The sequence below is a fragment of the Erythrolamprus reginae genome, chromosome 2 (assembly GCF_031021105.1).
Source record: "Erythrolamprus reginae isolate rEryReg1 chromosome 2, rEryReg1.hap1, whole genome shotgun sequence".
Classification (NCBI taxonomy): domain Eukaryota; kingdom Metazoa; phylum Chordata; class Lepidosauria; order Squamata; family Dipsadidae; genus Erythrolamprus; species Erythrolamprus reginae.
In genome coordinates this window covers 226,569,651-226,596,839 of record NC_091951.1, presented here as the reverse complement: position 1 = coordinate 226,596,839, position 27,189 = coordinate 226,569,651, and the positions used below count along the sequence as shown (strand labels likewise).

General features: G+C 41.6%; 1 protein-coding gene across 5 annotated transcripts in view; it reads right to left on the bottom strand.

Annotated features, from left to right (window-relative positions):
• Window positions 1-27,101, bottom strand: part of SPMAP2L (sperm microtubule associated protein 2 like) — a 42,764-nt gene extending 15,663 nt beyond the window's left edge. For 2 of the 5 annotated variants that reach the window (XM_070742123.1, XM_070742126.1), the window contains exons 1-6: window positions 22,347-27,101; window positions 19,331-19,361; window positions 16,488-16,541; window positions 5,000-5,125; window positions 3,966-4,103; window positions 909-1,029 (exon numbers count right to left, since the gene is read on the bottom strand). In XM_070742123.1, the coding sequence (XP_070598224.1) occupies window positions 909-1,029; window positions 3,966-4,103; window positions 5,000-5,125; window positions 16,488-16,541; window positions 19,331-19,361; window positions 22,347-22,365 (489 nt within the window). In that variant the 5' untranslated portion in view covers window positions 22,366-27,101. Of the gene's footprint in view, window positions 1-908; window positions 1,030-3,965; window positions 4,104-4,999; window positions 5,126-16,487; window positions 16,542-16,831; window positions 17,045-19,330; window positions 19,362-22,346 lie in introns of those variants that run through there. The other 3 variants (XM_070742125.1, XM_070742122.1, XM_070742127.1) reach the window with 3 other exon arrangements.
• Between the last annotated feature and the right edge of the window lie 88 nt (window positions 27,102-27,189).

Below are 27,189 nucleotides of genomic sequence, written 5' to 3'. Positions count from 1 at the left end.
ACTTGGCCAATAAAGAATTCTATTCTATTCTATTCTATTCTATTCTATTCTATTACCTAATTTCCCCTTCAGTGGGGCTAAAGCACTGAACTACCAGCAATGGCACTGGCCCTCAACCAACGCATGCAATCCCCAACTCCATCCAACACTCCCTATGATTCTCGCCTCACCAATGATCACAAAACCCATCACAAGACCTCCATCTGATATAACCCACACCTGACCCATCAAGGACCCTCACTTGACGTGACCCCCCCATCACAAGACCTACTAAGCAGAAGCCCTTATAAGCAGAACACTGACACTGACATCCCTTACACTCTGCTGAAGCCACTACCTAGTCTGGTAACCACAGTTGCCACTCCCACAATTGTGGTTGCTGAACAAGGACTGCTCGTAGAGGTCTTCAGTGCACACACTTCTTAAAGAAGTGAAGAACTGACTAAACAATAAACTTTGACAGTATACTAAGACAATTAAACAAAAGGTCTATGAACATACAAACATACAAAAGAAAGAAAAAAAGGAAAGGAAAGAGTAAAAGAAAGAAAGGATTGGGCGGGTGTACGTTAGATCTGTATTCAGATTGTGACCTTTTGTTTAATTGTCTTAGTATACTGTCAAAGTTTATTGTTTAGACTATAATCTGACATGATTATTATCTTCTGTAACTTGGAATGTTTCTATTGTCTATCGCAACTATATGTATTCATTGTATATTTGTAAATAAAATATTTTATATAAATAAAAAAATAAAAAAGAAGTGAAGAACTAAAAAAAGAACTTCCTTCATTTGGTCCCCCCCCCCCGATGAATTAAAAGCATTAAATTAAAATAACATGATCTGTCTGCATAATACATACAGAAAGATGTCCTCAAATTATTGTTTGATTTTATTTCGTAATTACCTGTTCTGGAAAACAAAAGTTTGGATCGATCATTCTTGCTTGAGCAAGGCTCAAAATCCGGTGGGAAGCTTTGCAACTAAGTGCCGAGGTGGTGATAGGCCACACAGGGGACATTCGTGGCCTGTAAATGAAGATGGGGCAAGTATGACTTTGAAGTGGGATAATTCAACTTTAGTCAGGAAGCTCTTGCTGTGGTTTTTTTTATCTCTCCATAATTTCCATTCTACATCAATGTATATATGTCACCTTAAAACATGTCAATAACATACATAATTCTGATTTTTTAAATCCCATCAGTCCTGAATTAAAATAACGTGTTCTTTATTTTTTAAAAATGCTACTTATTGAAGAAAGAATCACTTTTACTGCACTTGTATCAAGGGTGCAGGGCAGAAATCGCAGGCTGCCCACAAACAGTTGAGGACATTTTTACAATCCTTATATGAAGAGACACCAAGATTAAAGATGAGAGTCTGCTCTTTCTAATGGTAATAAATTGAAGAGGATTGAAGCTGTCCCACAGGATCAAACAGGGCATCAAAGATAGCCAAAATTCGGCAAAAACCCGTTAAATGCCAACTTTGAACTCTTATATTTTTCCAACAACTTAAAGGAAAGTGCAGCAAAAACAGAGCTGTACGTGCCCCCCCCCCATGCTCCATTTGTGATTTATTGTGACTGATGTTGTAATCTCTGTGTATTCGATGGTAGTTTAATGTATTTGTGAGCTGTAATGTATGTTTGATATGTAAGACAAAGACAGGCTTGTAATATCATTATAGTATTGAAAGATATTGACTGATTTGAATGGGAACGACTGGACTATTTAACTTGATTGTGCTATTTCTAAAGTAAACACTATGTTATACACTTTAATGTATCTGTCTTGTATGACTGAATAATTACTCATATCTCCTGAATATCTGCTGAAATCCCACATTTCGTCTGTCCATGTCCTTGATAACTCAAGGATTCTGCACACTCCATAGCAAATATAGCTTCTGTGATTATATTGATTCTGTGCTTCTGACATGATTTCTGGTTCTGGCTTCTACTGTATGTATTCAATATCCATGCATCGGGCTTTATATTGTTGTATATAAACAAGTTTCTTTTATCAATGAATCCTGCCGAATTGTTTACTTGTGTGCTGGTGTACATCCATCAGTAAACGGATGGATGTAAGTCAGGAGTGTCAAACTCTATTTTGACACTCCTGACTTACATCCATTTGTTTACTGAAGTTACAATTTATTTTATTTATTTATATTTATTTATTTTATTTGTCAAACATGTATAGGATAGTAGTTTGTATAAATATAACATACATAAGTAAAAAGTAATGATAAAAGAGGACAATAGGACAGTAGGACAGGGATGGTAGGCACAATGCTGCGCTTATGCATGCTCCTTACAGACCTCTAAGACAGTGTTTCCCAACCTTGGCAACTTGAAGATATTTGGACTCCAACTCCCAGAATTCCCCAGCCAGCGAATGCTGGCTGGGGAATTCTGGGAGTTGAAGTCCAGATATCTTCAAGTTGCCAAGGTTGGGAAACACTGCTCTAAGAAACGGGGAGAGGTCAACTGTAGACAACCTAAGGTTAAACTTTTTGGGGTTTGGGGAAGAAACCAGAGTCAGGTACGGCATTCCAGGCATTGCTGAAGTCGTATTTTCTGCAGTCGAGTTTAGAGCAGTTTACATTTAGTTTGAATCTATTACGTGCTTGTGTATTGCTGCGGTTGAAGGTGAAGTAGTCATTAACAGGAAAGACATTTTGGTGTATGATTTTATGAACTACAGTTAGATCAGATTGGAGGTGACAGAGTTGTAAATTGTCTAACTGCAGTATTTCAAGTCTGGTGGAATAAGGTATTTTGTGGCGAGCGGAGGACTGAAGAACTCTTCTTGTAAAATATTTCTGGACTATTTCAATTGTATTAATGTCTGTTATGCAATGGGTGTTCCAGACAGGTGAACTGTATTCTGGAACTGGTGTAACAAATATTTTGTATGCTCTGGTTAGCAATGCAATGTTGCCAGAGAGAAGGCTATGCAAGATTAGATTAAGATAGAACTCTTAGTGCTTGCAGCGCCGCTGCGGTGTCCTTTCACGTAAAAATAAACATTGTTATTTTTACCAAAAAGGATGCCACAGCGGCGCTGCAAGCAAAGGGCGGTCCTTTCGCGTAAAAATAAACATGTTTATTTTTACGTGAAAGGACCGCCCTTTGCTTGCAGCGCCGCTGCGGTGTCCTTTCACGTAAAAATAACAATGTTTATTTTTACGTGAAGACCTCCCTTTGAAGGAGCTGGGGAATCCCTCCCATGAAGAGATTCCAGGGGCGGAGCCTTGACGTCACCGGCAGGTTGCTAAGGACGCCAAGGTGATCACTTCCTGGATTCCATGGAATCCAGGAAGTGATCACCTTGGCGTCCTTAGCAACCTGCCGGTGACATCAAAGCTCCGAACGCCGAACGTGACCCCGAACTTTGCCCGAAGTTTCAAAAAATTTCGGGTTCGGGTTCGGCATACTGAACACCGCAAAATTCGGTACGGACCTGAATTGTGTGGGTTCGGTTCGCCCATCACTAATCACCATTTGTCACTTTCCCAGCTGGCTTTCCACAAGCAAACTTAAAAGAGTGAAGTCAGGTTTGCTTCAGGATTGCATGATTCACTTAACAATTGCAATGATTTGTATAACAATTGTGGCCAAAAGAGGCAAAACTTTGCAAAGTTCACTTAACAACTCTTTTGATTAGCTACATACATTTTGTGTCCTATTGTGGCCGTAAGTCAAGTCTAAACTGTAAACTTTAACTGTACACTATTGAAGAGATGAATTGGGCAGAAATTTTCTGGATTGCATTTTTAAAAGATCTTTTAAAACATTGGAACTGTTACTGACAAAGACCTGACCTCAGGAATAGGGAGGTCTGAACTCATTCTATGTTAAGGATACCAGCCTATTTTTCAAAGGGTTTCTTGCCTGAATTCTACACTGAAAACCTCACTGGCCTGCGGCAATTAGAAAAACCCACTAGTGCTTCACCTTAGTTTCAGGTAAGTTGCAGAAATTGCCCTGGGTTCTGCTAGCTTCAGCAATCTCTTCGATGGCAATGCAGAATACACTTTTGAAGAACGTTCCCAAATCTCTGACATTTGTCCACAGCTGTACAAGTAGAGGGGTCTACGGCAAAAACCACAAGGATAAGTGAGATAGTAGAAACAGGGTAAGTCTAATGTAGAAAAGCCATTTATGGTCTTCTTTGTTCTACTGCTATCTTCTTCTAGATCAGTGTTTCTCAACCTTGGCCGTTTGAAGATGTGCAGACGTCAACTCCCAGAATCCCCCAGCCAGCAACGCTGGCTGGGGAATTCTGGGAGTTGAAGTCCGCATATCTTCAAACGGCCAAGGTTGAGAAACACTGTTCTAGATGCTTCAACTCAGAGATGGGTGGCTTCCATTTCAAACTAGTTCTATAGAACCAGTAGTGGGAATTCTCCCCTACTTGCTGAACCAGGAGTGATCGTCAATTGACCTCGGCTGTGAACTGGCTTTAATGGTGGCGCCAATGGCACCTCCATCTTTTTTTGGCTTCTGCGCCTGTGCAGAAGCTTGGTTTTTGACACTGCACATGCACATGCGCAGTGCACAGTGCACAAGTGCCCGTGCGGCACAGGAACCAGCGGCGAGGTCAGTTAGAACTGACCCCTCTTTCAACTGCAACTTCAATTATTCAAGGTCATCTCTATAGCTTCAGCTTATAGAAAGTTGTGATTTCATTAGTTGAAAACATCAATTACAGTAGTCTATAGCCCTAGAAGGGAAAACCACAACCCTTAAATATTTGACTTTTGTGTCAAATATTCTATTCCATAAGCTGCATTTGAGGAACTTTCCTTGGACAAACACCTTTCCATCCTAAACCAAAGATTCTATTTTCTTGGTTTCAAAAGAAATTTGCTTCGTACTATAAGGAGTTACTTTTTAAGACATTTGGTTAAAACATTTTGACCTAAGTGGCATGGAATGAGGAAGATCAAGACAGAAGGAGAAACATTTTTTTTAAAAAAAGGACAAACCTCTTTTTCTGTTTATCAATTATTTCCTTTGGCATTGCTAGAGACAGGATTCTTGAGCTGGGCTGTCTCAGCAAAATCTTTGAAGTGAGGGGCCATATTGGTTCTTGATTTCCCCAGATTAACTTTCTGTTATAAATATAAGATGCAAAATGCCAGTCAAAATGAGTGCACAACCACATACCCTGATAATATATAAATAATGTTATATTTATTATATGAGAGCCAGTTTGGTGTAACGGTTAAGGCATTAGACTAGAAACCAAGACAGTGTATGTTCTAATCCTACCTTAGATCTGTTCTGTCGGGCTCTCTGGTAGAATCCTCCCAAAAATTCACAGGTACAAATTTCAGACACACACACGTTTGAAAATTCAAAACAATGTTCTTTATAATGAAAAGTCACTTAAACCAAGTACACTTTTGGTATAGCAAAGAGCACTCATCTCCAAACAAACTGGTAATTTGTACAAGTCCCTTATCAGTTCTGTGATACTTAGCTTGCAGCTGTGAGGCAATTCACAGTCCTTCTTTCACAAAGTGAAACACAATTTGCTCTGGTTTAGTTTCAAAGCGGGGGAAAATCAGCACACAAAAGTCAAAGTCAGTAAAGCAGTCACGAAGCACAACGATCAGATAATCCTCCACAATGGTCAAACCCACAGGCTACTATTTATGGCAGCCTCACTAATTACCACAGCCCCACCCAACCACAGGTGGCCTCTTGTTCTGAATCCAAGGAGGAGCTAGATAATTGATCTCCTTCCGAGCTGTCTACCCCACTCTCCTCCTCCCTGTCACCTCATGTCTTCTTGGTCAGAGGAGCCTTCATCAGCAGATTCCCCCGGGGGCAAAACAGGCCTGCAGCATGTGGATGTCTCCCCCACATCCACAATCCTTGGGGCAGGAGCTGGGCCACAGCTAACCACAACAAGATCCAAAGCCAGCTGGGGGGGGGGCACTTTGACTAGTAATTTTCCTTCAGCCTTAGGAAGGTCACAATGGACAAGACACTTTTGGAAAACTTTGCCAAGAAAAGGCATTTTTCAATTAACAATTGAAATAACAATTAAATTTTGAAGGCACCAGATTAGAAACTAGGAGACTGTGAATTCTAGTTCCACCTTAGATCTGAAATCCAGCTGAGTGACTTTGGACCACTCACTCTCTCATTCCAAATTATCTCACAGAAATGTTACTGTGGAGAAAAAAAGAGTACAATAGTACCTCTACTTACAAACTTAATTCGTTCTGCGACCAGGTTCATAAGTAAAAAAATTTGTAAGAAGCAGCATTTTTTCCCGTAAAAGCAAATAATGCGTGCGACTGGGGAAATCACAGGGAGGGTGGAGGCCCTGTTTCCTCCCAGGAGATTCCTAGAGAGGCCTCATTGAGGCTTCTCCCTGCCTTTTCCGTCCCTGTTTCCTCCCAGGAGATTCCAAGAGAGATCCCACGGAGGCTTCTCCCTGCCTTTTCTGGTTACATTTTCAGAGGCTCAGGTTTGAAAGTAGAAAATTGTTCTTGAGAAGAGGCAAAAAAAATCTTGAACACCTGGTTCTTATCTAGAAAAGTTTGTAAGTAAGTAGAGGTACTACTGTATTAATTATGTTTGGTGCCTTCAGTTATTTATAAAAATAATAAAGGCAAAATAACAATAGACCATACAGGATTGAACCATAAGATCTATGCTTGACTCCACAATATTTAAAAAATTGATCTTTAGATCAGCAGTCACCAACTGGTGGTCTGCAGATCACTGGTGGTCTGCGAGAAAATTTTGGTGGTCTGTAGAAAAATTATTTGCATTTTTATATTTCACTAAGTACTACTTATCTTTTTTAAAAAAATCATATTAGTGGTCCACAGAATTTAAAATTATAAATTTACTGGTCCCTGAGGTCTGAAAGGTTGGTGAATCCTGCTTTAGATTGTGCTTATACTATTTAAACCCAGTAGTAATTGTAACTAAAGTGGTACCTCTATTTAAGAACTTTTCTAGATAAGAACTGGGTGTTCAAGATTTTTTTGCCTCTTCTTAAGAACCATTTTCTACTTAAGAACCCGAGCCCGGAAAAATTTCCCAGGAAATTTGAGAGCGGCACGAAGTCCAGGCAGTTTCCTGTTATTCTAACCTTTAATCCAGGCCATCTTGGGCTTTTCTGGGCTGCTAGAGGAGCCTTTTGGTGGCGTTTAAGGAGGCTTTGGCAGTCCAGAGCGAACGAAGCATTCCCCTTTCTCTGGGTGCCTAGAGAGGGAATAAACCCTCTGCCAGCACCCAGAGAAAAGAAACGCTCCTTTTGCTCTGGGCAGCCCAGAGTGAATGGAGCATTTTCCTTTCTCAGGGCACTTGGAGAGGGAATAAACCACTTTGCTGTGGTGACTCCCTCGCACTGCCTCCCACACACCCGGCGTGAGGTTGCCTCCTGGAATGTCTGGGCGCAAAAGGCAAAAGGGGGTGCTTCACACCGGCTGAATCAACTCGGCTTCAGCCATACCGAGGAGTCACCACAGTGAAGGAAAAGCGCCGGTTACAAAGCCAGCGAGCGAGAAAAGAAGGGAGCCCTTCAGCATGGGAAGGAAGAGGGAGCAGGGAGCAGCAGCAGCAGCCTTTCAGTCAAAGGAGCAGGAGGTTCCCTCTTCTCGCCCGCCTGGGCTTCTCTCTCCGGTGCAGTGTATGGGAGGCAGCCTCGCACCGGGTGTACGGGAGGCGCATGTTCCTCCTCGCCGCCTCAGAGTCCCTCTTTTTTTTTTTTAAGTCTTAAAGTTTTGGATTTTTAAATTCCCCTCACCTCATCTTCTTCGTTCGGCAGCGACTGTCCTCCTCCTCTTCTTCCTCCTCCTCCCACCCAAATTCTGAGCTTTTATTTCTTTCCTAATATGTTTGCATGCATTATTTGCTTTTACATTGATTCCTATGAGAAAAAATTGCTTCTACTTACAAACTTTTCTACTTAAGAACCTGGTCACGCAACAAATTAAGTTCTTAGGTAGAGGTACCACTTTATTACTCTTCAAACTATCAGTAAATTGAAACTATTTGGGCAGAGAAAATGCCACATGTACAATTATGAGATTGATTTTTTTTTTTAGTCATGTAAATTCGTGAACACAGCTCACAATTCATGTAAATTTGCTCATACATTTTATCTCATGGAACTGCTGTCCCCAAGTATCAGCAAATTGAAAACAGACAAAATATCATTTTAAGGCAGAAACAGAAATTTGGCCTCAAGGCAAAAAATCCCCACAAAATTAGGCTGGCTAGGAAATTCTGGAAGTTAAAATCCACATATCTTAAAGTTGCCAAGGTTGGAGAAAGATAGCAATAAATGCTACCACAGCAGCAGAGACCCATAAATTGGGAGTTGTTAAATTCTGCCCCGACTTTGCAAGAGCAGACCTGTAACTGTTGTTGCCATCATACAAAATGAAAAGGACTACAGTACAGGAAGAACAACAGTTGCCAATAGCGCTGCATGATTCATCTCCACATACTAATAAATTAAGCAGTTCTTGGTACGGTATATTTACACAGGAATAATCTACCTGAACTGATCTTGAAGATGTACTAAAAAGGGTGGAGTGTCACTAAGTTAAATTTTAATACAGTGAAACCATAATTTTCTTTTTCTTTTTTTATATTAAAAGAAGCCATCTTTCTCCATTTTTTATACTAAAAGAAGCCATTGCAAGGTGGCAGGGGTTTTGAAAGAGAGTTCAACACCAAAGTTTGGTGGGTCTTACATTCAGCACTAAGAGGGCAGCTTGCCAGGAGAAGTAGCTAGTAACCCATTCTCTACTCGTGCTCGGTATTATTAATGCAAATAGCCTTTTGTGTCTAAAAAGTTAATTTAGCAGGGAGGAAGTCAACTGGATAAAGTCTGAATTGTTCTGTATAAGTACTGTACCTGCTAAAGAAGTGTGAGGCAAGTTGGTAACTATAGTCACCCAGTGCTCTGGTATATTCTTTTGATGCCTATGTAGCTTTTTACTTTATGTGTCTGTGTCTGTATATTTGGACCGGGAGTCACTGCTCACAGTCACTCATGCCCTCATCACCTCGAGGCTCGACTACTGTAACGCTCTCTACATGGGGCTACCTTTGAAGAGTGTTCGGAAACTTCAGATCGTGCAGAATGCAGCTGCGAGAGCAATCATGGGCTTTCCCAAATATGCCCATGTTACTCCAACACTCCGCAGTCTGCATTGGTTGCCGATCAGTTTCCGGTCACAATTCAAAGTGTTGGTCATCACCTATAAAGCCCTTCATGGCACCGGACCAGGGTACCTACGAGACCGCCTTCTGCCGCATGAATCCCAGCAACCGGTTAGGTCCCACAGAGTTGGTCTCCTCCGGGTCCCGTCAACTAAACAATGTCGTTTGGCGGGACCCAGGGGAAGAGCCTTCTCTGTGGCGGCTCCGACCCTCTGGAATCAGCTCCCTCCAGAGATTAGAACTGCCCCCACCCTCCTTGCCTTTCATAAACTCCTTAAAACCCACCTCTGTTGTCAAGCGTGGGGGAACTGAAACATCTCCCCCTGCCTATGTAGTTTTTTGTATATGATATGACTGTATGTATGTTTTTATATATTGGGGTTTCTTGTATTTTAGACTTTTTAAATGTATTATTGTTATTTTAGATTCTAACTATTAGATTTGTCATTATATATTGTTGTTATCATTGCTGTAAGCCGCCCCGAGTCTACGGAGAGGGGCGGCACACAAATCTAATAAATAATAATAATAATAATAATAATAATAATAATAATAATAATAATAATAATAATATTTTAATTAAAACAAAACAGACTGTAATCGTGCTGCAAAATCAAGTCCCAACCCCTAGTACTATATGAACTCCATTCAAACTTGGAAACTTTAAGATGTGTGAACTTCAACATATTGGCTGGTTAGCTAGGGAATTCTGAGAGTTGAAATCATAAACTTAAACATCTTAAACTTGTCAATTTTGAAATACACTAATATAAAGTCTAAATTCTTTTTGAAAAATGGTAATATTGAATGATAGAGCTCAATGCTTTCTTTGTCCTTTCAAAAAAGACAGAAGTAAAGTGGGGTTGTAAGGCGTAACCTAGGAAGTTAAGAAGCATGACAAACAATCAGTCGCCTTATTGATTTGACTGAAAATAAACAGGGCGTTCTGTCAAGGCCTCACCTACCCAGTGAATAGGCAAGACCCTATGACAGGGGTGTCAAATTCAAGGCTCAGGGGCTGGATCCAGCCCATAGGGTACTTAGATCAGGCTCGTGGGGCCACCCTGGAAACAAAGGTTGCACCCCCAAATGCTTCTGCCAGAGAAAATGGGCTCCCAAGGTGCTATCGCTTCCTGCAACCCTCTGCCAGTGAAAACGGAGCTTGGGAAGTCTGCACGCAGGTCGCCACAGGTACCCCCAAAATGAGTGATATTGAGCTGGCCACACCCCCTACTCCCCCCCCCCAACGTCAAACACAACCCTGATGTGGACCTCAATGAAACTGAGTTTGACACTCCTTCCCTATGACAACCACTTCATCAATGTGCTTACAACATATGCCGGTAAATGTCAAATGTTCTGGCCACCACACCCAAAACACACTTTAAAGACCACAAGCATAGTTCCCTCTAAGCTGAGCAGTGATCGCTCACTTAAAAATCATCATCAACTCAGAGTTTTCCAAACCTGCCCAGAAGCCGAGAGGGAAAGAGTGAGAGGGAAGGAGAGAGAGAGGAAGAGAGGAAGAGAGAGAAACAGATAGAAAAAAGAGAGGAAGGAAAAGAGAAAGAGAAAGAAAAAGAATGGGAGTAAGGAAGAGAGAAAGAAAATCAAAATCTAGTTTGAAACTAGCTCAACTATTTAAGTGGCATTTTGATATTGATAGAGTTGCCCTATTATGAGCTCACTGTTATAGACACACTGTTGTATCCTGAAATGGCTACCTTGTAACGCTGTAAATAGTTTGTTCCTCTTTTCCAGCGCTGTCTGAGCCCAAGCAGGAAGTCGCTCCTGATTGGCTCAGACGCGGCCGGCTCTCGCTTTGGCGGGAACCGCAAAAGTATAAAAGAAGCGGCTTCTCCCTGCAGAGCCAGTCGGTACTCGCTGAATCGTCACTTTACCTTGCTGAGCTGTCACTTATTCTCTGAGCTGAATAAAAGTACCGATTGCTCAAACCCTGTCTCTGGGTCTACTTCACTGGCGACGAACGAACGGAAGAACTTCGCGTGCAACATGGACAAAATCCAGATCGGCCAGGCTCCAGAACTTTTCGATGCCGAGAAAATGACTTGGGACGAGTACATGGCCACCTTCGAGATATTCCTCGAGGCGGCGGGAATGCAGGACGCCGGAGCCGATCGCAGACGGGCTATTTTTCTAAACTACTGCGGCGCAGAGATCCGTAGACTTGCCCAAACTCTCACCGAACCAGAACAAGCAAGAGCCACAGCGTGGGACGTCCTTCAACAGAAACTAGCGAGCCATTTTAAACCAACCAGACCAGCCGTGGTTTACCGGCATCAATTTCACATGATGGCTCAGAGAGAAACCGAGTCGATAAGCCAATTCACAACGCGGCTTCGAACGGTACTCGCTCAATGCAAGTTTCAAGATCCGGAAGCTCGCCTCACCGACGCCTTGATTTTCGGCATGAAGAACCACACGGTGAGAAGTAAACTCCTCACCGAAGATGAGCCGACTCTACAAACCGTAATCAAATTAGCGCAAACCGCGGAAGCAGCCGACGCAGCGGCAAGAGAATTAAAAGAGCACGGAAGGCGAGAAACCATTGCCAAAATCGACGCCGAGTCTCCCAGCGCCATGGGAACAGACGTCCGCGGCCAGCTAACTAGCAACGGGGACGACTGCCTCCTCCTGCAAGACCAACCGAGACACCCTAGAGCTACTCATCCAGCCCCCTGCGCGGGCTGCCGGGGAAATCACCAGCGCCATCGATGCCCGTTCCGCGACACCACTTGCCGCCGTTGCAACCGGAGAGGCCACATCGCCATCGCATGCAGGGCAACGGCACCAGAAGAAACTTTTGCCACACAACAATACCAGCGACCCCAAAACCACCCCCCCCAATCGCGAGAAAGGAGACCGTTCCGCAACTCGGGTCAAAGGAATTACCCCACCGCTAACCGAGACTACAATAGAGGTAACTCTCAATATTCCGTGAATAACACGGCAACCAAAAAGGGGGCTAAAATTGTTATCTCGTTGTTGCTAAATAACCAGCCTTGCTCAATGGAGCTAGATACGGGTTCGAGATATACCATCATGCCCTGGGAAAAATTTAAGCTATATATGCCTAATGTGTCTGAGGCTGACCTAATTCAAACCTCTTTGGTGATCAGAGACTTCCAAGGGGGGGTAATCTCGGTCCTGGGAACTGCAAATGTACCTATTGTATTTAAGAATGTCAAATGTACCCTTCCCATGCTTATTGTGACGGGGGCCAAACACTCCCTGCTAGGGCTAGCATGGATGGAACCGTTGGGGATTGAAATTTCGGGTGTGTGTAATGTAAACTGTGATATTATGCCTAACTTTGTGGAAGAATTCCCTGAAGTGTTCAGCCCCACCTTAGGATTGTATAAGGGAACCCCCATATCTTTCTCTATTGACCCCAAGGTCCCACCAGTTAGACTGAAACCTCGCAGGGTTCCCCTCCCGCTTCTCCCCAAGCTAGACTTACAGCTGGACAAACTCATTAGTCAAGGTATCTTGGTCCCTGTGGAACAGGGGCCATGGGAAACTCCCATAGTGACACCCCTGAAGCCAGATGGCTCCTTAAGAGTTTGCGCTGATTACAAATCAACCCTGAATAAGGCACTCCAACACCACCCCTACCCCATTCCGGTTGTGCAACAACTCTTACACTCCCTGGGGGAGGGGAAAAGGTTCGCAAAGATCGACCTGGCGCAGGCTTACCAGCAACTTCCGGTCGATGAACAAACAGCAAACGCTCAAACAATTGTAACGCACAGGGGGGCTTTCAAATGCACGAGGTTACAGTTTGGGGTGAGCATAGCCCCAGGGATATTCCAGAGCATCATGGAACGCCTATTGTCAGGGGTAAATGGGGCCATCCCATATTTTGATGACATCTTAATTGCAGGGGAAAACCAGGAACAAGTGAACAAAAGAATAAGGGAAGTACTTAAGAGGCTACAGGACAAAGGGTTACGAATCAAGCCTGATAAATGTGTCTGGGGAACTAACAGTATTGAATTCCTAGGATATAAAATAGATAAGGAAGGTATCCACCCCACAACTGAGAAGCTGAGAGCAATTAGAGAAGCCCCAGAGCCACGAGATAAGAGTGAGTTGCAAGCATTTTTGGGCCTCCTTAATTTTTATTCCGTTTTTTTAAAGCAGAAGGCAACAGTAGCAGAGCCTCTCCATCGTTTACTCCAGAAGGAAGCCCGCTGGACATGGGGGAAAATTGAACGTGAAGCCTTTGCTCAAATAAAAAATTTACTAACTTCTAAAAGTGTAGTAGTCCAATATAGTGCCTCACTACCCATTAGGCTCACGTGCGACGCTTCGCCGTACGGCATAGGAGGAGTCCTAGCTCACGTTCTACCTAATCAGACAGAGGCCCCAATAGCATTTTTTTCAAGAACCATGACCAGCACGGAGAGAAATTATAGCCAGTTAGACAAGGAGGCTCTGGCATTAGTGGCAGGGGTAAAGAAGTTTCACAATTACATTTTTGGAAGAAATTTTGAGCTAGTCACTGACCACAAACCCCTACTAGGCCTGCTAGCCCCCAACAAGCCCACTCCACCTTTTATGTCTCCAAGACTAATCAGATGGGCCCTTTTCCTCTCTGGGTATCAGTATGAGCTCACCCACAAGGGGGGGAAGGAAATCAATCATGCAGACGGCCTCAGCAGATGCCCCATAGCAGACTTGGTAGAAGACCCTGTTCCAACCACAGACGTGCTAATGATAGAACTCGAGGAAAACCCACTAACCACAGCAAAAGAGGTAGCTGCACACACGCAGCAAGACCAAATCCTGAAACAAGTAGTGAACTGTGTTCTAAAGGGATGGCAAAATGATATTGTTAAACCTGAATTGTGTGATTTTAAGAACAAAAGGCTTGAATTGTCATATGTAAAAGGTTGTTTGCTGTGGGGGGATAGAGTGATCATCCCCAAACGCCTAAGGGAAAAGGTACTCAGAATGTTACACGTGGGCCATCCTGGGATTGTCAGGATGAAGAGCCTAGCAAGGGGGCATTTATGGTGGCCAGGGCTTGATGCTGATATTGAAAGTTGGGTTTCAAAGTGTGACCCGTGCCAAGAGTCTAGGCCCAATCCCCCCAAAACAACTCCGGCTGAGTGGGAACAGCCTGCTGGCCCTTGGTCTAGGATCCACATTGATTTTGCTGGCCCAGTGGGGTCTCAGTATTTCCTAATAGTGGTTGATGCTTTCTCCAAATGGTTGGAAATAATAGCAATGAACAACATAACCACAAGTGCCACTATCAAGGTATTGAGCAGACTGTTTGCATCCCATGGTTGCCCTGATCTATTGGTGTCTGACAATGGACCACAACTAACAGCCAGGCAATTCGAATTATTCCTAGATGGCCTGGGGGTCAGACATGCCCTCATCTCGCCTTACTCGCCCTGGGCTAACGGGTTGGCAGAACGTTACGTAAGGGTGGCAAAAGAGGCATTGCACAGGTCAGGCCCTGGAGATGTGCAACAGAACTTGGACCAATTCTTATTAACCCAGCACATTACCCCTAACTCGCACACACATGTAAGCCCTGCAGAGTTATTGATGGGGAGAAAGTTGAGGTCACCACTAGACAGGTTAAACCCAAGGTTCTGTTTGAATAATAACCAAATGTGCATAAAACCAGAAAGAGAAATGTATTTGGGTCAAAATGTATATGTAAAATGCTTTGATGGAAATGTAAACTGGATGAAGGGAATTATTGTTAAGCAAAATGCACCCAAGACTTATATTGTTAAACTGGAGGATGGTCGTTTGTGGAAACGACACATAGACCACATTCGGAAACGAACTGAAAACCAATTACAACAACCCGCTGACTCGGACTCTCCCCCCTCAACAGACTTTTATACATTGCCCGAACTAAGAAACACGCAGAGAGACTTATCGGGCCAGGGGGAACCATCCAGCGACGCCGAGCCATCCTCGTCCTCCGAGGCCTTCGTTGGGCCCGCCAGGCCTAGTCCGCCGCACCGGGAGAACAGCGGCGAGCCATCCTCCACAGTCAGTGGCGAAGGAGAAAATGGACTGCGCAGGTCAGCGCGAGAGTCTCGAAGGCCTCACCGATTGGACGACTTCGTCACGTGGCTTTCTTGATGGATGGGTCCAACTATGAGGGGAGGGGTGTTGTATCCTGAAATGGCTACCTTGTAACGCTGTAAATAGTTTGTTCCTCTTTTCCAGCGCTGTCTGAGCCCAAGCAGGAAGTCGCTCCTGATTGGCTCAGACGCGGCCGGCTCTCGCTTTGGCGGGAACCGCAAAAGTATAAAAGAAGCGGCTTCTCCCTGCAGAGCCAGTCGGTACTCGCTGAATCGTCACTTTACCTTGCTGAGCTGTCACTTATTCTCTGAGCTGAATAAAAGTACCGATTGCTCAAACCCTGTCTCTGGGTCTACTTCACACACAGTACAGTATTTTATTTTGAAATTCTCTGAGGCAAAACAGGGTGGGTTTTTTATTTATTTGTTTGTTTATTTGTTTGTTTGTTTGTTTGTTTATTTAATATTTCTGTGCCGCCCAGTCCCGAAGGGACTGCCGCTCAGACACTATACTTTTCCGCCCACCCCAAAAAAAAATTAGAGGGAACACTGACCACAAGTAGTCCATGATTTAGGACTAGAATTTCCATTGCTAAGCAAGCTAGTTAAATGCCTCATGACCAATTTTACAACCTTTTTTTGCCATGATTGTTAAGTTAATTGCTACAGCGGCTAAGCAAATCATGCAGTCTTTAAGTGAATCCATCTTTCCTCAATGGCATTTCTGACAATTTTCTTTTCAGAAGTCAACTGGGAAGATTGCAAATGGTGATCACATGACCCCAGGATGCTGCAACCATCACAGGCACATGCTGGTTGCCAGCCGCCAAATGTTGATCATGTGACCTTGGGAATGCTGCAGTAGTCATAAATGTGAGGACCAGTTATGTCACTTTTTTCAGTGCCACTGTAACCTTGAATATACTGCTCAAAAAAAAAATGGAACACTCAAATAACACATCCTAGATCTGAATGAATGAAATATTCTCATTGAATACTTTGTTCTGTAAAACCAGCACAACAGCATGTGAAATTGATTGGCAATCAGTGTTACTTCCTAAGTATACAGTTTTTCACAGAAGTTTGATTTACTTGTGTTGTTTAAGCGTTCCCTTTATTTTTTTTTAGCAGTGTAGTTGCTAAACAAATGGTTGTAACTTGAGGACTATGTGAATCTATACCTTGATGTCCAGCTCACCTATGAAAATTCCATACGTCTTTGGTTGGCTTTGGCTTTGCAAGCTCTTGTAACCTGGAAAATGAAAAATTCTAAAACATTACATGGTGATGGGTTAGAAAGTCAATTCTCTAAAATTTTACAGCCTAACAAACCTTCCCAATTCCATTGAGCAACTTCCAAGTATACATTGCATTTAATTATATCAAGTGCAAATACCAGAGCTGCCTCCAGATCTTTAACTTCCATTACTACTGCTCTATAATCTGACAAGGAGATTATATATTATTATTGCAAGTTCATTTGATACACAAACCCGGATAACACATTTAGTTGATTACACTTAATCTCCAATAGTATTTTACCATGTATAAAACTTGCTTGTAGGCAAAAGCTTCATTGAGAGGCACTGATGCATTAGAGTTATAGGCCTTATGTTCAGGCTGAGACTTGTTCAAGGAGAAACATTCCTTGCCAGCCAAACACCACCCTCAAGTTCATAATGGTGTTAACATAGAGGAGCTTGAGAACAGCTACCATGGAAGGAGGAAGAATCTTTCTCCCAGGCAGTGATAGACACTCTGAAAGAGACAGAAAGATCTTCCTCCTTCAGCCATTAGCAACACAGGCAATAAATTAGGGCAAGGGATGGCTAGTTGCTAAGGATGTCTCTCTGTTGACACAACAGCACAAAAGTATGCACTATGCATCTCAGGTCTAGCCAAGCATGTAGTTCCAGATTGTATAACACAGTGTTTCCCAACCTTGGCAACATGTATTTGGACTTCAACTCCCAGAATTCCCCAGCCAGCAAATGCTGGCTGGGGAATTCTGGGAGTTGAAGTCCAGATATCTTCAAGTTGTCAAGGTTGGGAAACACTGGTATAACAAATAGAGTGTACAATGTGGGATCACACCAGTGCATGAAGGAATGGTAAGATTAGAGCTCTTTTGGACACCCACTTTGCTGGAGTCAACAGCAAAGTATAGCGACCTCAACCTACTTCGCCCAAGTTTATTATTCAAGCCAAAAAGCTAAGTGGTGTTGCATTATCCCAAATTTTAATATGGGGCAGCTTCAGATCAGCTACTAGCATGTTCCTTGCTGCCCTTCCCTCTCCCAACATGCATCATTCCCAAGAGGGAAAAATAACCATCAGTTGTAGAAAATGTGTGGTAGGACAGAATTTAGGGGCCTCTGGGTACTGTTGTACATACTCCTGGTCAGTTGGAGGATGATGAAGAGCTAGAGGACTCTGATGCAGATAGTGTTTATGAATTAGTGGTAGGCTCTGGGTTACAGGTATTAGAACAGGTGGGTGGCCAGCCACAGGATGTGGCTATGAGTCCAGAATCTAGCGAGGAAGAGACAAACATTCGCTGGGTTAATCCTCAATTCAGAAGGGTCCAAAAACGCAAGGAACAGGTGTTAGGAAAAAGATATTAAGGGGAGGAATGGGTTAAATACTGGAGTGATGTATTTGGCACATCAGGGGGCCAATGGGGAAGAAGGGTGGAGTTTCAATGTTGTAGTTCTACAATGAAACTTGTTTCAGTTTGGCTCAGGAGCGAGTAAGTTTATTCTGTGTTATTTTGCAGTCATTCCTGCTGTTTTTGAATCATGCTGTAAGTACATAAATCTTGGGAGACGGAGGAGGCTTGAAGGAATGCATGTGGAATGTAATTAAGAGAGATAATGGGAGAAAGGAATGTGCCAGTCTGTATTGCATTTTGAATACGGAAGTGAAGAGAATAAAAATGGAGTTTCTTTGTTTATGAAATACTGCATTCAGTAAGCGTTATTTTTTAATAACTAAAGTTCTACCAGAAACCAGAACAGGTACCACCTCCCAGAGGTGGGCTGCTAAGGTGGAACGGTGACATGTGCTCACCCCTGTGGCTCTGAATGCTAGCAGAGTCCAGCGCAATAATGCTACTGCATCTGGGCAGGTAGCGAAATCGCACACGGAGACACAGGTTGCAGCTTATATAGATTTAATGGATGTTATATCACAAATAAAGACTAACGTTAAAACGGGTAGTATTTCTTTGTCCCTGACTCTTCTGTGCAATCTCCCTGCCCTACATGCATAAACTAGCTAAAAGAGAGATAGATATGGATAAGTTGACAATGAAGGAGAAAGAGAGTTAGCAGCTGTCTCTACAATCTAGCTCAGTGTTTCCCAACCTTGGCAACTTGAAGATATCTGGACTTCAACTCCCAGAATTCCCCATCCAGCATTCGCTGGCTGGGGAATTCTGGGAGTTGAAGTCCAAATATCTTCAAGTGCCAAGGTTGGGAAACACTGGTCTAGCTGATATGCATAATTAAGCCTGATTGACATCTATGAGCATTGTGTTGAGGAAGAAAAGATTGTGAAGTGATTAGCAACCTTCTTAGCCCATATAAATGTCATCAGTTTATGTACTAAAGGTAGAGATTATGTTTACTGGTAGTATAATATGTTATTATTTTCCTCATTATTAATTTATTATCATAGAATCAAGACAGTTTGCAGGCCAGCTACTGCAAAAAAAAATTGCAAATAATTATGACATCAGGCACACAGGAAGACTCACTGGTTACCCAAAAAAGACAAGATAAATAAATGTAGGATTTTTTCTCACAATTGATAATGGGAAAAGGTAAGATAGCTTTTCCCCTTTCTAGAATGCCTTCACATCCTCAAACTCAGTTCTGTAATCGTTCTGATTCAAATATTGTGGAGGAATTCAGAAAAGGAGAGGCAGGTCCTTTTTGTAAACTGAAGCCTGAGTGGATATTGGATATCACTCTGCTATTCCTCAATGTACCTGTATTTATATAACTACTCAGATATGGGAGCTTGATGATTTTATCTTACCGTTCATTTGAATATAACCCATGAGAAGTAGCTGCAAGAGAAGCAGAAAAGAACAAATGGATCTGAAAATGATGTCCATATTCTGTGGTTAATTGTATGTTAAAAGTAATTAAGTAATGTTTTGGGGTGGGATTAAATTAGCAAAACAATACATGAGTCCCATAATTCAATCCCTATACCTTTTCTTTTCATTGTCAAAATAGCACCAGCATATGCAGTCCTAGTAATGAAAATTCTTATTGATATAGTGCTAAAAATGCCAGGAATTACAACAAAAATGTGGCTTTGCTTTAATATACAGCTTTGTAAATGTTTAGAACTTAACTAGCATGGAATTTCTGGGTTTTTGAGGTCCAAAGGGCACAACCAGTTTTGCAGCTACAGTATTTTAACATCCAAGAGGCATGTAGCATCCTGAATGCCAATACTGTACTGTATATTCTTGAATTCATTAGTTCAGCTTTTGTAACTAATATTATCATTTGCTTTCAAGGTACCTATAATCTCTCCTATATCTTCTCTACTATATCATCTATAACGTTCATTGTGTATTATTGTGTATTGGACAAAATAAATAAATTAAATTAAATCAAATTAAATTAAAAAGACTTTTGTTTTGTGCTGCAAATATTAGCATGATTCCCTTATTCAGCACCTTAAACAGGATATTCCAGAGTACCTCCGGAAGCGCGTGCTACTGCACGAATCCCAGCGACCGATAAGGTCCCACAGAGTTGGCCTTCTCGGGGTCCCATCGACTAAACAATGTTGTTTGGCAGGCCCCAGGGAAAGAGCCTTCTCTGTGGTGGCCCCGGCCCTCTAGAACCAACTCACCCCCGGAGATTAGAACTGCCCCCACCCTCCCTGTCTTTCGTAAACTACTCAAGACTCACTTATACCGCCAGACATGGGGGAGTTGAGACACCTTTCCCCCAGACTTTTTTATACTTTGTTTTATGTTTGATGTGAATGTGCTGTTTGGTTTTTAAAATAATGATAGGGTTTTATATGTTTTTTAATATTAGATTTGTTCTACTACTATATTGTTTTTATTACTGTTGTGAGCCGCCCCGAGTCTTCGGAGAGGGGCGGCATACAAATCTAATAAATAATAATAATAAATAATAATAATATGCTTTATAGTGCAAAAAAAAGTATACTGTTCTCTATGGCAGTAGTTTCCAATCTTTTCTATGGCCCACACCCTTAGGAAATGTTTGGTTACAAAAGTAATTGTTATTTGTGACTCATCAAAAAAAGTCACAAGCCACACCTTGTTGTAGCCCTGAAATTCTATCCTGCACACCTTGTGAGTGGAGCACCCCAGATTGGGAGCCCTTGTTCTATGGATTCATATGGTCCTGAGAAGTGCTATGGAAGTCTGTCCCATGTAGTATGGCCCTATTTACAACTTTTCTGGCATCATTAATAGTTAAGATTATTTATTTTGGGGGCTGTCTACATGAATGTATAGGTTTGTAACACTGAATGATAATTGAAGAATTATCATCCCAAAATATCTGGAGCATCATTTGAGCTCCATTAGCATTAACAAAATCAGCAACAGTCAATTGCATAAGGCAACTTTACCTGGAGCAGCTTACACCCTGAGATGATACCATTAACAACAAATAATATCATCTGTCTGTTCCAGGACCTTGCAAAGGACTTGCTCTCTTGGTAAAAATGTCAAACCCAAATGCCAAACTCTGGAATGCTAGGAATTACGATTATTTTCTTTGCAGGTATCTCATATAATGCAGAGATAGGGGTTTTGTTCAATGATGTATTTTTCTTTTTTAGTTTTTATTGTTTTTGCTCTAATGATTTTGTAATGAACTGCGGTTCACAAAACTGCCTTTTAATAGCATTTGTTAAGTCAGAAAGGATGCTACCTACCAATCTCTGAGGTTTTGGATGCCACAAAACTATTTCCTTTGTTGGTTCTGAGATGTGAGGCCCAATAAATGGATTTTCTAGATGGCTGCCACATAGGGGCATGGGGGGGGGGTTATTTAGCTAATTACCAAATAGTGGTTAAGTGGCAAGGACAGTTCCATGTGAAATTCTAGCTATTGCAGCAATAAAAATAAATAAACAGTACCTGGGTACAAATAAAAGAAATAAAAGATTAGCTGCTTTTAAAAAAATTCTTTTATTTATAAAAGAAGATATGCTGACTATGGAGTTTAAAGAATTAAATAAACCAGAATACTATGAAACATGGAACAATTGGTACAACTGGACTAGAAAAAAAAGAAAGGACTGTGAAACAATGTGAAATGACTGAAGAAAACCCAAAACTTTGTAAAAATATAATGTAATGTATATTATTAAGTAGAAATAATGTAAGAAAAGGGGTGCAGGTCTGTGTTAAAATATTGTGATGTTCCAAAAATGAAAATCAATTTTAAAAAAAGACTAGCTGTTATTTCTTGATTTTAGAAGATAAGCCTTCTGAAGTATTAGCACTTCCTAAGTTCATAAGAATAAAAATAAATAAATAAATGAGCATTACATGGATTGATAAGCAAATTATTTATGGGATTTTCAGAAACTTACAAAACTGTTCTTTTTAAAGTACAGCATTTAAGTGCAGCATTAAATACATTTGTTACACCCTCCCCCCCATTTGTAAACAATGGGAAATGACAGCTACACTCAAATGGTAAAATAAAGGATGGGTAAAAGATAAAATAAAGTCCATTCCACTGTGCAAAGTGCTCCCTTGCGGTGGAATGAGTACAATCTTATTGTCTTTAAACAAAGAAGAAATAAGGGAGATGGATTCATTTAGCCACGATAGTGATGATAGCTTGCCCTTCAAGCCCCCCCTTTTTTTCTTAAATCAAGTTCTTTTTTTTATAAAGTATCTTTGCTTTCGCTTCCCGCGAAAATCCATTCTGCGCATAGATGGGTCTCATTCTGCGAGGCGTCACAATTGCACTGCCCCACAGAGGGCGGGTTCTACCCGGAAAGACGGTGGCCCTTTTAAACGGGGGTTCCCTTTACTGACCCGCTCGTGGCTCGATCATCCTGCGCGATATGAATAGATCCGCTTCTGCTAGCTCACGCCGCAGCTTGCAGTTGTGGAAAAGCGGGCGCTCGGGACCGCAACCGTGCGGCCTTCTTTGTTGCCGTCGCCACGGCAACCTGGGGAATCCCTATTGTTTCTTTCTCTGAACTAAACTTTCTGTGCCGCGGGAGGGCGCTTCGGATCCGCAGGTGCTATTCTTAACAGTGCAAACAGCCCAGTCACTTCGGCTCGGCCTTCGATTCAATTGCTTTTCTGTGCAATTATTAACATTTCCTTCCCTTTGTTACTACGTCTAATATTCCCTATCCTCTGTTTGCAGTGCTAACTTCAGCAGCTTTAAGCCATATGGGCTTCCAACTCCCACAATTCCTCAGTACAACCACGGAGTTGAAATCCACAAAATAGAATTTTTTATTGAAAATAGAATTTTTTATTGGCCAAGTGTGATGAAAACACTGCTCTTAAAAATCCTGAAACCAAGGCAAGGAAGTCAAGACATTTCTATCACCTTCTTGAGGAGCCATTCGACTTATTTTTTTAAAAAGAAGTGATCATTACAGGGAACATGGTGCAATGCTTTTGTGTCAGTAAAATGGACAATTAAAGAAAAACATTCTGATTTAGAATTTTAAAAAATCACATTCAAGCAGGAAATGTTTCTAGGAAAGTTTGGTATAATTTTTATTCTTACAAAATTTTAGAAGTTTTTTTATCTTGTTTTAAAAGCAAAAGCAATTGTCTTCTGCTACACTTTCTTGCCAATGTCCATGTAATCTGGCACTACTATCACCACCAAATATTTCTTTAAAGAAACGTATTGTGTTGATGAAAGTCCCTTTATGCTAAAAATTGCTACAATGCTGAATGGGATTAGATTCATAGGAGCCACCAGGTGTCAGGCAAAGCCAACAAAAGTTGTGAAAGATAATAATAGTATCACACAGTGAAGCAAAGCATGAGAAGATAACGCCACCCTTTCTCCACAGGAAACATTTCCCATTAATTGTCCCTGCCCCCAATTCATAGGGGCACATTTTTACACTGAAATATTATTATTATTATTATTATTATTATTATTATTAATTAATTAATTAAATTTGTATGCCGCCCTTCTCCGTAGACTCCAAGCTTGCAGCCTTAAGACAGAAAACTGGGTGGAGGAACTGTTTTAAAATATTACCATGCTATTTTAAAAGATGACAACAACCCATTTGTAAAGATCGGGTTGTGACCTCTTGGATCATTCTGGCTGATGCTTTAAAAGTGACAGCTGATTATGTGAAAATTGTCAAAAGAAGGTGCTTGGTATTGCATCTGAATTGGCTGAGACCTTGTAAGCACAAAGCCAAATTCATCTTTTTACAAGCAGCTTTGATCATAACTTTTCTGAGTGGACTATAAAGTTATTACAATAAAAACAAGATATATACATGTGAGAAAAATAAAGACACTATCCCAATGTTATATGGGGTGCTTAAACTTTTCAAGACACTGTCAATTCTTCAAGGAATTTATATTAAGAGTAGACTACCGTTATTATTAAATGACCAATCAATGTAACAAACATAAATAAAAGCCATGAGACAACATGGCAAATTATATAATACCACTGCCCAAGGAGCTGCTGATAGTTTTACAGAGGAATCATTGAGTCTGTCATCTGCACCTCTATAACTGTCTAGGTTGGTGCTGCAACCCAACAGGATCGACACAGACTTCAGAGAATGATCAGAACTGCAGAAAAAACAATTGCTGCCAACCTGCCTTCCATTGAGGACCTGTATACTGCACGAGTCAAAAAGAGGGCGGGGAAAATATTTACTGACCCCTCACATCCTGGACACAAATTGTTTCAACTCCTACCCTCAAAACGTCGCTACAGAGCACTGCACACCAAAACAACTAGACATAAGAAGTTTTTTTCCTAACGCCATTACTCTACTAAACAAATAATTCCCTCAACACTGTCAGACTTTCTACTAAATCTGCACTTCTATTCTACTAGTTTTTCTCATCATTCCTTTCACCCATTTCCTCCCATGTTGACTGTATGACTGTAACTTGTTGCTTATATCCTAAGATTTTTATTAATATTGTTTCTTCATTGCTTATTTGACCCCTATGACAATCATTAAGTGTTGTACCACATGATTCTTGATAAATGTATATTTTATGTACGCTGAGAGCATATGCACCAAGACAAATTCCTTGTGTGTCCAATCACACTTGGCCAATAAAAATTCTATTCCATTCTATTCTAAAAATGGGAGAGAAGAGCCATATGAGGTATCTAAAATATATCAATCAGCTAAGCCTAAAATCAAATCAAAACAGTACTTTTCCAAAACTAAGTCACTGTGAGCTTATAGCTTGCGGAACCAAGCTATGTTTGTTACAAATTGAACCAAGTGGCATAATTGGCAGTTTAATGCCTGTTTAACGTGCTTCCTGTTTAACAACCATTCATTTAGCAACTGTTTGAACAGTGGTACTTTTGCCTAGTCCTGGAATTCCTACCATTTTACCATACTCAGGCAGTCACCGCTTGCAACTTTATTTGCTGATTTCCAACAAAGGCAATGGAGACCTGGCAGAAGGTTGCAAATGGAAACCATGTTATGTCCTTGCTTAATGACCACAATGATTTCCTTAACCATAGCAACGGGAGTGCCAGAACTGTCCTTGTTAATCAAAGGTTAGATTTGTATAACCCTATATAGATTTGGTGACTGCCCATTTATTGATGTCAGGCCAGAGCAGATTTTCATACTGTAGTTCAGTGGCAAATAGCTTCAAGTTGCCAAGGTTGGGAAACACTGCTGTAGTTAACAGAACAAAATGTAGCTATTGGGTAACATTGGTACCAGAGCTCAGATATGAGATGCTTATCTTGTCTACCTGATGCAGTACTTCTCAAATAGTGAGGTGCCCCCCCCCCTGGGCAGGGGGGCAAAGTGATGCCAAGGAGGGGCGCGTGACCCAGGGAACATGCCTTTTTCCCCCCAACAGGAGGTGGGGGGGGGGGTTGCACTGAACAATAACACACAGCACAGAGCAGGAGATATGAAGTGCAGATAACAAACCCATGGAAAAATATTTAAGAGGGATGAAAAGACTGTTTCACCCTTTGAGAAACACTGTACTAGACTGTACTGACTGATATGTATCAGATAAGGGACAAAGAAGACAGGATCAAGATTGAGGGGCACTTGTCTGCATTTTGTAGACTCAAGGAAAAGACGTCTATTAATGATAAGTGATTATAGTCAAGGTGGAAGTTAATACTAAAATTTAAACAATAAGCGACTGGATCTTCAGAAATCAGCATGAACTCTACAACAGACATTCCTCTGGAGCCCCAAAGGTGAGTTTACCTTATCACCTGGAGTAGCTCCATTGAAGACCTTCAGGGCAAATTTTACCAATTGAAGCAAACTCCACTCTACTCATTCTCATATCAATTCTCACTCATTCTCCATAGCAATGAACCAACTTAATTAAGCAGAGGTCTGGGATGTTAAAATGCTGGAGCAAAGCCCATAATTGGCTTCTATGCCACCATTAAAATCTCCTATTAATACTGGATTTGGAATTTGGTCATTTGATTGAAAAGCCAGTTTCAAAGGTCTCATTTCTCTTGACTTCAGAAATATGACTTTGAGGGATTAAACAGTAAATAAACATTTATGAAGAATTTGGTAGAACCAAATTTTAAAGGAGATGCTAATTGAACACACCCTAAAGCTGATGAAACGTGAGCATGCAGGTTAGTGGAGAATAAGATGTTTATATCTCCTAGTGATGGCAAACCTTTTTTTCCTTGGGTGCCAAAAGAGCGTGCACACGTATCACGTATGCGTGAGTGCCCACACCCATAATTCAATGTCTGGGGAGGGCGAAAACAGCTTCCACCCTGCTCCAGAAGCCTTCTGCGGGCTGGAAATGGGTTTCCCAACTTCTGATGGGCCCAGTAGGCTCATGTTTTGCCCTCTCTAGGCTCCAAAGGCTTCCCTGGAGCCAGGGAGAGGGTAAAATCGCCCTCCCCCGTCCCTCCAAAGGCTCTCTGGAAGCCAAAAATGCCCTCCCAGAGCCTCTGTGCGAGCCAAAAATCAGCTGGCTGGCACACACATGCACGTTGGAGCTGAGCTAGGGCAACGGCTCACGTGCCAGCAGATATGGCTCCATGTGCCACCTGTGGCACCCGTGCCATAGGTTCGCCATCACTGTCCCAGACGTCCTCCAGGATATTTTCTGTCCCTTCCAATGGTGCCCGATCACGTCTGTAATTAAGTCCATCGTCTTTGCTGTCAATTATCCTCTTCTTTTTTTCTTCAACATTTTCCAGTGTTATAAACTTCTCAATCTCTTTATGTTTAAAATATAATTTGAACTTGGTCATTTGTGCCTCAAGTGAGGGCTCTAGATTTTTTCTGTAATCCATAGGTTTGTTTTCTTGTCTAATCGTATTTCCGGAAGTGGTCTCAAACATCAAAGTCCAAAGTATCAATACTATATCATATTTCTTTAAATTCTAGGATTGATAATAATACTGTGTAGTTCTGCTTAATTATTCTTCCTTGGAATATCCCAAGTAAAGATCAGGAATAGCTATACCTCTCTCTATATGTTTTCCATTAATTTTTAAAGTAAATTTATAATCTCTAGTGTTATTCGAATATGAAATTTCTAGTCCCTAAACACTCATAAAGTATAATCTTTTCTCTATGTCCTGTATATAAGAGAAAATCAGTATTTAGCCAGGCTAGCAACTTTGGCCTCCTCTGAAATGCTACACAACAGTATTTTTTAAAACAGGAAAGAA